This window comes from Eurytemora carolleeae, unplaced genomic scaffold (assembly GCF_000591075.1).
Source record: "Eurytemora carolleeae unplaced genomic scaffold, Eaff_2.0 scaffold85, whole genome shotgun sequence".
Lineage (NCBI taxonomy): Eukaryota > Metazoa > Arthropoda > Copepoda > Calanoida > Temoridae > Eurytemora > Eurytemora carolleeae.
The window spans coordinates 289,353-301,547 of NW_019396334.1; the positions used below are offsets into that span (position 1 = coordinate 289,353).

At 30.0% G+C, this 12,195-nt stretch overlaps 1 protein-coding gene across 3 annotated transcripts in view; it reads right to left on the bottom strand.

Annotated features, from left to right (window-relative positions):
• Positions 1-433: 433 nt before the first annotated feature.
• The window catches only part of LOC111701141 (uncharacterized), a 44,960-nt gene continuing 33,198 nt past the window's right edge, over positions 434-12,195 (bottom strand). The window contains exons 14-28 of one of the 3 annotated variants that reach the window (XM_023472306.1): positions 11,845-11,892; positions 7,477-7,533; positions 7,042-7,102; positions 6,241-6,347; positions 5,825-5,927; positions 5,467-5,496; positions 5,361-5,391; positions 4,722-4,915; positions 4,367-4,435; positions 3,775-3,936; positions 3,642-3,718; positions 3,059-3,121; positions 2,350-2,418; positions 1,962-2,083; positions 435-570 (exon numbers count right to left, since the gene is read on the bottom strand). In XM_023472306.1, coding sequence (XP_023328074.1) covers positions 519-570; positions 1,962-2,083; positions 2,350-2,418; positions 3,059-3,121; positions 3,642-3,718; positions 3,775-3,936; positions 4,367-4,435; positions 4,722-4,915; positions 5,361-5,391; positions 5,467-5,496; positions 5,825-5,927; positions 6,241-6,347; positions 7,042-7,102; positions 7,477-7,533; positions 11,845-11,892 — 1,245 coding nt within the window. In that variant the 3' untranslated portion in view covers positions 435-518. Of the gene's footprint in view, positions 571-1,961; positions 2,084-2,349; positions 2,419-3,058; positions 3,122-3,641; positions 3,719-3,774; positions 3,937-4,366; positions 4,436-4,721; positions 4,916-5,360; positions 5,392-5,466; positions 5,500-5,824; positions 5,928-6,240; positions 6,348-7,041; positions 7,103-7,476; positions 7,534-11,844; positions 11,893-12,195 lie in introns of all 3 variants that reach the window. The other 2 variants (XM_023472305.1, XM_023472307.1) reach the window with 2 other exon arrangements.

The following is a 12,195-nucleotide window of genomic DNA, read 5'->3' on the forward strand; positions in this document are numbered from 1 at the left end:
CCTCTATTTGATTAGTCCTGCCTCTACTTGATTATTACTGCCTCTATTTGATTATTACTGCCTCTATTTGATTAGTCCTGCCTCTATTTGATTATTACTGCCTCTATTTGATTATTATAACTGCCTCTATTTGACTATTACTGCCTCTATTTTTGAGCGCCTAGGCTTAAAAAACAAGAAAAGCTTGGGAGAGAGTTCTTATACAGTCCATGATCTAGGATCAGCTGCTCTGTGCAGTTTTTAAATAAAGTGTTTCAAATCTTAACAGTATTTATTTAATTGATTAAGGTTAAAAGATTACCAAAATTTCAAAAATTTTTTGCCTCCAACAAAATTCTATTTTCTTTAAATTTTTAAAATCAACAAACAATTTTTGTTTCTGTTTTACAATATATTCAAAGAGAAATGCTCACAATTGAAATAGAAGATGGGCACGAAGTCCCCTTAAAGCTTAATGGTTTATACATCTTTTTCATTAAATTCTTTTTATAGAAAATATTTGAAGACTTTATTGTTTATTACCTGCTGCTAAGTTTTGGAGTCTGGGTCCCAGCATCCATACTGTTGGACCTAACACATTTTTTTAAATGAGAAAAAATAACTGAAAGTTTAGATGTAAGCAAAATTTGAATTGTCTATCTCCTTCCTACCAATTTACTTTTTTATATGAGAAGAATAGTTAATCAACTTCAATATATTAATTAGTGAGCTTAGTTTCCAGATTTCAGACAGATTATGATTTGACATAAAGAGTTTTACTTGACATATTAACATTTTAAGCTGAACACAAGATTTTACAAAATATAAAATCTTTTAAAACCAAAGTTAGGTATGTTCAGCAAAGCTTTCAAACCAAAGAATTTCCTAATATTTAAACAAAATTGCTTCCAGCCCTTGCTCTATAACATTTTATAATACAGAATTCAATTGTTATATAACTCATGTATAAAAAAAATCATGGAAAGTATTATATTTATAATTCAGGATTTTTTTAAAGGACTTAAATTCATTGAAAGGAAATTAGCCACAAACTCTAATATACTAATCCCAATGTTGTATAGCCCTTAGATATTTCACACTATGATTTCTGTTAGATCAAAAGTCTAATTTAAAATATCAAACATGTACACCATCATGTTGCAAAATTTTAGGGGCAAGAAAATTTGAGTTTGTGACCAAGACAAAATTGTGACAAAACTGGTTTACTCATCTCATGGTATAGTACTCACACTTCTGTTTACTATAATACATTGAATCTGAATCCAAGACAAGTTAACAAACATAGACAGAGTAACAGACTTCTGTTTATTATACTACATTGAATCTGAATCTAAGACAAGTTAACAAACCTAGACAGAGTAACAGACTTCTGCTTACTATACTACATTGAATCTGAATCCAAGACAAGTTAACAAACCTAAATAGAGTAACAGACTTCTGCTTATTATACTACATTGAATCTGAATCTAAGACAAGTTAACAAACCTAGACAGAGTAACAGACTTCTGCTTATTATACTTCATTGAATCTGAATCCAAGACAAGTTAACAAACCTAAATAGAGTAACAGACTTCTGCTTACTATACTACATTGAATCTGAATCTAAGACAAGTTAACAAACCTAGACAGAGTAACAGACTTCTGTTTATTATACTACATTGAATCTGAATCTAAGACAAGTTAACAAACCTAGACAGAGTAACAGACTTCTGCTTATTATACTACATTGAATCTGAATCCAAGACAAGTTAACAAACCTAGACAGAGCAACAGACTTCTGTTTATTATACTACATTGAATCTGAATCCAAGACAAGTTAACAAACATAGAAAGAGTAACAGACTTCTGCTTATTATACTACATTGAATCTGAATCCAAGACAAGTTAACAAACCTAGACAGAGTAACAGACTTCTGTTTATTATACTACATTGAATCTGAATACAAGACAAGTTAACAAACCTAGACAGAGTAACAGACTTCTGCTTTCTAATCATAGAGTCTGTTTGAACTTGCGCTGACACCAAGTTCATTCCTCTTGGGCCCTTGGGAGGTTTCAATCCCAAACGCTCACTTTCCCCATTCTAAAATGTGATAAGTCAAAAAACAATACTCTCAACCCAGTTTGTAAGAAGTTTATAAGAAGTATGCTTGTGTAATTTAGTTTATCATTAATAAAAATAGTAACACAAGATTGTACTTTTTAATCTAAGCTAGACAATAAATATTCAAATTTTTAATAGAATTCTGATTTTTAGAATTAGAAACAGTACAATCCAGAAATATACCTAGGTCCAATTTATTCTTAAACTAGAATTCAATTTTTCCTAGACAAAAGATTTACTTTTACCTCTGTCAAAGCTGGCTTGGGCGCTGGTACACTGTTTAAAACTAAGCTCGGAGAAGAAAGGGTTTCAAACTAAACCAATTAAAAAGTCTATTAGAAACTTGTTTAAGTGTTTAAATGTTTAATTCAAATAATTCAACTAAAAAGTTTTGGTATCTTGAAAAGCCCCAAAATTCCTAGACAACCGGCTAGTGTTGGAAATGAAAGTATAATAATGACTAGTATTAACACCATGGTTTAAAAGAATCGTCTTTAAATATTAGAAGAAAATTTAGAAAAGACATTTTTTGATATTATTTTGAAAAGAATGAATGTAGAATGAACAATTCATCTGGAGACCCTCATTTAAAAACATGAAACAAAATCAAGCCTTACTGAAAGATTATCAGTTAAAATAATTCGTCCCAAGATAAAAAGCTGAAAATGCGGACAATTTGGGCTTCAGGACAAAAATGTGAGAAAAAGGAATGTCACTGAGTTAGATTTTAGGTAAAGATTGCACAGTAAAAGTTCTCATACACAAACAACATTAATTCTATTTGTAAATATGCTTCAGCAGTATTTATCAATTGATATAGGAAGTTCCATCCGTTAGAATTTAGGGTTTCTTCAAACATAAATTTTTACATTTGTTTGGTTATTGATGCCATTCAATTTTTATTTTGTTAAGTTTACAAAACCCGCGCATTCTATCAGCACTGCATCCATCTACCTGGTTTTGTTCTGTCTTAAGTTGACTAAGCTTTAGTGTTGGCCTCATTGTTAAAACAAATTCCTAGAGCATAACATTTCGGACAGATAGTTTGAATCGTATTATTCAATTATTCTAAAGATGATTTTTATGTCATTTTCTCTCTTTTATTCTAACTTGACAATAAATCTTTCATCCTTTCCAAAATGTCGTCTTCATTCCTATTTAACATTTTTATCCACTAAACATGAGAGAACATCAGATTGCTGGTTAAAGACATATATACTATATTCTACCATATACTATATTATACCATCTCAAGCTACCCACAAGTTCCTTTTTTTTTTGAAAATCTGATTTTATCATTAGTTTTCCAAGTTATTGCCTTATTTAATGCAGCCATGAACAATCTAATCATAATTGTATCCTGGTGGCTAATATTTGGGTTTCAAACCCAAGCAGCATGAAGGGTGCAACATAATTTAAAAATCTACAATACCTACCTGCAATAGACCTGAAAATAGAAGGGATAGCAGGGTATTTAAATACACTAATGATGATGACTTTATATTAAAGGTCAAAACGTAATGAGTAATATACCAACCTGGAACTGATGTTCTGGGGTTGAAGTTGGAGATTGCAGTGGTATCTCTACTTGAGACACTTCTAGAGGAGACTTAACTAAATCAGAAAAAGTAAGATATGCAAATGAAAGATAAATGAAAATGCCACCTTACCCTCAAGGTCATCCTCAGCTGGTGAATGTTCTGGAATCTCCTGGTTAGCCTCGTCTTGGTTATTATTTTCATCACCACCAAAATTTATAGATTTTAGGAGTTTGTTCAAGTCCTCCTCAACATTTAAGTTTTCATCCCAGCTCTCCTTATTCTCCTCATTTTCTGAATTTGCAGAAAGTTAAAGTAATGTAAAATACTTTGAATTGAAGAAACACTGTTCCAATATAAAAGATAAAAGTGAGCATTTCATAAAATATAAAGCTTGCTTGTAAAGGATTTATTATAAAGTAATTAAGTTTTTTTAAAGTCTAAATGTTTAATTCCTATAAAATCAAACTACATATTTAAGGTACAGAATGATTGTTTCGTTAACTGTATTTTCCATTTTTGTAAAAGTTACCTTTAGTAAAATATAAAAACAAACACAAAATTGCTGTTTTTAAAACCCCATCTGTTTTGTTTTTCCTTTTAATTAGTAATTTTCTTCAAAGTGTCTGATCCACAACACCCTTAAAAGCTTTATACAAAATAAATGAGATATTCAAAGCAAACAAGGATTTCAGTTTAAGATAGGTACGTAATCATTTATTACCTTTACTAGTCTTTTTAGTTAGATTCTGTAGAGTAGAAATTTTTTCTTCTATTGCAGTTTTCTCAAGATCTAAAAATGTAAAAACATGTTTCAAAACTTTTAGATTTTCTTTTCAAACTTATCTGACAGTTATGCATTATCCCTGGAGAAACCCATTCTAATATTGAAAAAAGGTAAATGGACATCCAACATTAAATTAAAGAATATTTTTTTTAAGAACTGAAATATAAACAAACCAAGGTTTTAAATTTTATTTGACAAACAAATGTTTTTTTTTGTGTTAGCTAACAATAAGAGTTGTTGCCTATGGGAATTGTATGCAATTCCTCAGTGTTTTATTTTACAGGTGAACTACCTTGGTTGATTGTTGGGTCTAGAAGAGCTTCAAGCTCCCTTGCTTGAACTGCTGGGGTCGGGGCAGCTGGTGCTTTGACCTCTTGATCAGCTCCAAGTAATTTTTTGTTCTCCATGATTGAAGGTGGGTTGTCAGCAGGAGCAGCCAAGGTTTGATCGCCAAGTTCACTCTTCTTTAATTCTGTCTCATTGAAGCTAAATACTTTGATGTCACATAAATGTTTACCTTGAAAGGATTAGACTTTAATAATGACCTATTATATGTATACACTTTATTCTTTAAATATAAAATCTTTAATCTGCTAGAAACTTAAAAAATATATTTTGGGGCATTTTTCAGATCAAAATATGTATTGAATTGTATTTCAGAAATGAATACTGACGCTGTTTCTTTTTTATAATTTGAGAGAATTTTAGATTACTTGCTTGAATGATATGAATTAGAAAAAAATAAGTTTAAAATGGGCCAATGCTGCATGCATAGTTGCAGGAAATGGTGAATTTTGAAAGATAAATAAAAATGTACTAATATTTATTCAAATTCAATTCAGTTTTAAAAGTTTAGAGTACTTTCAAGTCAACAAACTGTATTTGAAATATTTACAAATAAACAAGAATAAAATAAAAAGTTAAAATTTACCTTTTCAGTTTAGTTGCAGTGTTTAAGTCTTCTAAAATGATAAAAATTAAATTTTAAATTAATAAAACAAAATATTTAGATTTCTTCATTGAGACTTGATACATACCAAAATCCACAGTGTCCAGTCCATTCACAACTACTAAATCAAAACAAAATAATGTTTTTAATATTCAATAATCAAGTTGTCCCAAGGTCACATTAAAAAAAAAAACAATATCTCAATTAATATTTTTTATCATCTTTAACTATCAAAATGCTTAGATTCTACAGTGTACAAAGTCAGCACTCAATTTTTGAAAAATGAAAGTTTGAAAATATTTTTGTTTCAGAAAATAGCTACTAAGAGCTTGCCTTGCCAAAGGTATTTTAAAACTTTGAATATTTTGTGAAGGCTACTCAAATTTGCTAGATATCTTTTTGTTTGTTATTAGAAACAACTGTTAGAATTTCTTTAAACAACATACCTTGATCCTTCTCAGGTCCATCCTTTAGAAGGGGTGAATTGACTCCAGGCTGACCAGTCTCTGCAATCACAACCATTGGAGCCAGCTCAGGGTCATTTTTTGCCTTTAAAGGGAATGTTCAGATATTTCAAAATGGACATACCAGCATAATTATAAATGGAATTATAGATTTTGTAGATTTAAATGTTTTGTTTTGGCCTTTTATGGGAAAATTTAACATAAAATACAAATCTTAATAATGTTAAAAGCATATTGAAAATAGGCTTTCAAATTTTGTTCTAGTAAATAGAGGTCCTGTTTACATAATGAGCATTTCAAAACTGTTCCATAAATCTGTTTCAGTATATTGCTTAGTTGAACGGTAAATCCTTATACCACATTGGATCATGCAATGTTGGTCTCATAAATTTACATACCTCCTCTTCTTTACAGCAACATTTAAAAGAGTAGTATGCAATGCAGAGAATTGAAAAGACAACTATTATTCCAATAATAATATACAGGCTCATACTCTCCTTGCTCACTATGTAAATATGTCATGAACAATGTTAAATGTTATTTTGAACTCTTCAAATTGACTATGTTTGATGACGGTTATGCTTTTACAAATGTTGTCTTTTGATAGAACATTTAAAAAAGTTGGAAATACATTTTAAATGCTAAGGAATTTGGCAGTAAATATAAAGATAAAAGTTCCTCAATCAAATCAATATTTTAACAAAGAAAAAGTTCATTTATAAAAAACCCCAATTTGTTTTTGTTAGATCAGAAAAGAAATAATTGGTTATTGGTTAATTCCATTTATTCTAAATAATAAATGGATTAGATTGCAGATATTTTTTTCTAATTTTGTATTTTCCATATTTTCATTCAATTTCTAAATACTTTTATGGGTGTTAGAAAATAGTTTAAAAAATGTTTCTTGTCAGCAAGCTCTTGAGAAAAAGGAGCAACGTTGGACAACATGCAAGATATAAATTTAAAATAAAATTTGCTTCAGTTAAATATGGCTGTGTAAGAATATTCTTGTACAAATTGTATTTTATCAAATTTAAAGGAAAAAGTAAACTTTCCCAATGGAAAAATTCCGATATCTGATTCTTACAGTACGATCATATCCTAGGGACAAACAAATCTGTAAAGAATATAAAATAAAATTATATTAGATAAAAAAAGATTTATTTTTATCTTTGAAGCTTCTTGTCCATGAATATTCCCTAATGAGTCTGACACTACTATTGTGGTAGTTGTGAAGAAGTTAGGTTTATCCGTTACAACCTAGAAAAAAAGGCAAAAATACATTTATGTAAACATTTTCAAATATTTTCAACTTTTATTTTATGTTCTAAAGGAACTATTCAATCTCCACTAATATTCTAATCATTATACCTTTGCAACCGAATGTGAAAATTTGATATTTTCAACAATGAACGTTTTGTGATAAATATCAATGTTTAAAATCTAATAAATTTACACCATTGTATAAATTTCGAAGTTATTTTAAATGGTCGGACAACATTTTCAAGAGATATAACAATCTTCAAAACTATTCTAGCTTTAAAAAGGTTAGTTTGTTGTACAAAAAAATCAAAATGTTACAAAAAATATTATCCAAATCAAAATGTTATAAAAAATATTATCCAAATCTTTACCTCATCAGGTAATTGTACTCTAGGTAATAGTACTATATCTAGCTCAGTTCTGTACTCCTGTACTTTTTACTTGATAACTTTTGTAAAAAAATACTTCGTTTCATATTTTTGTATTGTATGAATTAGTTTAATTACAACCATAATTTTTTTTAATTATGACTGTTAATACTCTTATGATTGTGAAGATTATTATTACTATTTATTTCTTGATTGTTGTCATTATTACTATATTATTATTATATTATTATCATTACTATTATTTTTTTTTATTGGAATAGGATTTTCCTTTTGAATTTGAATGACTTAGAACTACTCTTAAGATCACATTTATTCTTCTTTAATTCTTATTTGAACCGGAACAGGAACCCAGCCTTGAACCCAAACCTGATCATGAACCCGAACCTAGCCATGAATCTGAACCTAGCCCTGAATCTGAACTTGAACCTAGCCTTGAACCTGAACCTGAACCTGACCCTGAACCTGTGTTTGACCCCGAGCATGAAACAGAATCTGAGAGATATTTTAGAATTTTAAAAACTTTAAAATATCATTGCGACCTTGTTGAGAATCTCAAAACTTAAAAACATTTCTTAATATTCTTATTTCCTATTTTTGCTGACTTATGTTACTATCTGTCAGTATTGTTTACCTTTTTAACTCCTAAACATAAAAATATTTCCTATTTTTGCTGAATTATGTTACTATCTGTCAGTATTGTTTACTATTTCAACTCCTACACATAAAAATATTTTCTATTTTTGCTGACTTATGTTACTATTTGTCAGTATTGTTTACTTTTTTATTAAAATTAAAATATTTCCTAGTTTTGCTGACTTATGCTACTACCTGTCAGTATTGTTTACTTTTTTAACTCCTAAACATAAAAATATTTCCTATTTTTGCCGACTTATCTGATTATTTATCAGTGACAGTCACAAAGTCGAAATATTTCCTATTTTCGCTGACTTATGTTACTATCGGACATTAAGAAAGCTCTTAAAACAATCCTATTTTTCATTATAATCCTACTGCCTTAAAAATCGCAATTTTTGTAATATAGTTAGACGAGAAACCATCTGACCCTGAATGCTGGAGCCGGTTGAGACAAGGAATCGCTCGATCGCTGACATGCGGTTCTACATCTCGGCAGATCTCAGATTTGCAAGTTACAACGCAGATAATTACGGTAAAAAAGATTATATAGGATTTAACATGATGCAGTGGGAATACGTGCAAACCTGGTTCTATGGCAATGTGCCTTATATACATTTCCTCTTTCTTATGTCAAGAAAGTTAATTAAATTAGGATTTAAAATTTTACACTAGTCTCACCTAGCTATGTATGTTTAATATTCCAAGAATCCCTACCCTACCACTGAAATCCAAAACTGAAGCAAAGTCTTATTTAATCAATCTCTGACTTTTAAGAGTTTAATCTGGAAAATCACATCTCTGAAATTAAGACTTGAAATGTTGCAACATCAAGTATATGCAATTTAAATACCACTCCTATGAAAGTAAGACTTGAAGTTATGTAATATTAAGTATTTGCAATTTAATTACTTCGTTTGAGTGCCTGCTTATACGGTCTAAATCCCAAGTCTGGAACTCCAATGATTCTCGAAATTCTGGAATTAAAACTTTAGCAACATATTATATTTTAAATCCAAAGAGCCTTAATAAATATATGAACTTTCTCTTCCTTCTTCATAATTTGTTTTCTATACCTAGTTAAACTGATACCTGGAGGATAAATGAGTGGCGAAACTCAAAGGATATGGCGGATCCCATAACTTCACCTCCCAGCGGAAAATAACGGTAAAAAAATATATTTCCATAAGTCCCCTGGAAGACTGGCAGATTTCCTTCATTATAAACGAATTTTTAATCCTTTTTATACAGAGAGCTGGGACGTGCACAAGGATCAATTTGGATTCCAAAGGTCGAAACCCTTTTGAACCAGAACTAATGTACATGCTATTTAAAATTATTCAATTAAAATTTCAATTTAAAGTATTCTATGGCAGTTGTCTAAGTTTAAAGATTCTCTCATCTTTTAATCTCTAAATGGATACTTCAGATTTAAAACATCCAGGATATTAAAGTATTCTAAAATCGAAGCTCTTACTTAATAGTTCAATGTTTTGACTCAATGTACATGCTATTTAAAATTATTCAATTAAAATTTCAATTTAAAGTATTTCATGGCAGTTGTCTAAGTTTAAAGATTTTCTCATCTTTTAATCTATAATTTGATACTTCAGATTTAAAACATCCAGGATATTAAAGTATTCTAAAATCGAAGTTCTTACTTAATAGTTCAATGTTCTAACCCAATCCTCGATTTCCAATGATACTTAAAACTCCAGAATTAGAACTCCATCAACATGCTTAATTAAAACCCCGACAGACTCGAATTTTTTCCTTTCATCATGGTTCTCTCTTTACCTAGTTAAACTGAAACCCGGAGGACGAATGAGCGGTGAACCTCAGAGAACCTATCGGATCAAGATGACAAAGTTTAACTAATGGAATGCCATACTTACGTCGAACTTTCAATGTTCTTCGTCAGTACAATCGTAGTTTCTTCCATATTGCATACATTGCCAGTATACCATTGTTACATAAAAACTTTAGAATGCTTGCTCAATCTGATTTTCCACATTAAATGCTCAAATTATATGCAGACGATTCTTAAAAAATCTTCGTCACCGACTAATTATATGTAATTTATTCTATGAACTGTCATTTTTGCACTCTTCAATTTGTATGTTTTGCAGGATCCAAGTATCCCTAAATCCAAATTTCTAATGAAAGGAAAAAACGATAAAATGTATCCGTATGATTTTTTATTATTTAATTTAAGAATATATGTACACAATAGTATCGTAAAATAGTTGTATTAAATACATGTGAACAAATTTGTACAATTAATATAATCTCGATACGGAGATAATAAATATCTAGATCTCAAAAAAATATTCTTAAAAAAATGTCTTCATAAATATAAAATGTAGCTAAGCATGTTTATGTAACATGAAAAGTGTTTCTCTGTAGTATTTCTATAGAATATCATAGTTTTGCATTAGAAGAGATAGTGCACTCCTCTCTTGGATATGTTCTCCATGGTCAAGGCTATGGTAGCCTTTCCTCTCTATTTTATTCCCATATAGAAGTTTTTCTTAATAATCAGCATATCCTCAAATAAGAGCCATTTGTATCCCAGCGTCTTTGCTTCTTCATTTCCTACCAATTTACTATCTTCATTCTGAGGGTGTTGGTTAGAGACAAAGAACTCTTTGATCATGAGGTTACCCTTGGCAGCCACCTCTTCCAGTTGTTTCATTACAGTATTAGCATCTTCCTCATATCCACAGTATCCAAAGATATCATCAACAAACGAATGGTTTGTAAGAATATTGATGATTCTTGAGTCCTCTGTATTATTTAATGCCCACTTCTTCCTTCCAGTTGTTGAAACACTAGGAGATGGTGTATCCCCAAAACCCAAGCTACACTGAACTGCTTCCCAAAACTCTATTTCATCAAGCCCTCCAAAGCCAATGACTCCTGTAGTCTCTTTTACCATGATGGCTTGATCTTCTTCTCCCAGATGGTATGAATAGAAAAACTTGGATATGTCTGCAACAATTGATTAATCTCTGTACCTAAAGTTTAGCAGTATCTTTTTCAGATCTCCAATATCATTAGAATCAGAATCAAATCAGTCATTCAGGCTAAAGTCCTCTGGAGTTCTAAAACATGAGTTGATGACCGACCTTATTGGTGTAGAGGAAGAAAAGAATAGGGGATGCAATGTTTGACTGCAGACTTTGCCCCCTTCCAGTTCTCTTTATCTAAGTTCTCCCTCAGACACTTGTTGACATCCTCCAGTAGTTCTGGTGACTGAGACAGTTTCTTTTATAGCCTCAGCTGCTCCTTCATAACGTTCTTTTTGTTTGAAGAAAGGTTTTTTGATTCCTGGATTGTAGATTAACTTAACTTTGTAGGCTTTCAAAGTTTTGTTAAAAGTTATATTATCCCTAATCTAAAGATATATAAAAATATATATCTTTTGTTCATAAATCTGGATTTTTTTGGTTCCGAAATAAATCTGGCACCCCCACTTAAATCCTGTATCTGCCCCTGGCTAAAAAGTTTCAATTTCTTTCTTGTACTTAAAAAAAAAATTTCACTTTTTTGCTATTATTATTATCAATATTATTATTATTATTATCATTATTGTTATTATTATTATCATTGTTATTATTATTATTATTATTATTATTATTATTATTATTATTATTATTATTATCATTATTATTACTGATAAGAACACTTTTATATTTGTCTTTATTCAAGTTATTCCTGAGCGTCTGTAGAGTAGATTATTGTATACTTGTAATTAGAAGCTTTCTGAATCGAACAAAATATCAAAATTATTCTGAACCAAAAACTGAAATCACGTTAACCTAAAGTGAATTGCACGGAAGAATAAAATCTAACTTGTTTCCAGTTGTAAGTCATCTTATTGAAGATCTGTTGAGAAGAACAAAATGTTTTGAATTTCAAGTTATCAGATTAATTTTTTTCTCTCACATATATGAAGGGATGGCAGTTTGACAACAAGGAAAAACCTGAAACGAAATGATCGTTTTGAAAATGATCCTTTCTGAAAACTATCGTTTTTGAAAGAAATGCAATTAAGTCATGATAGTA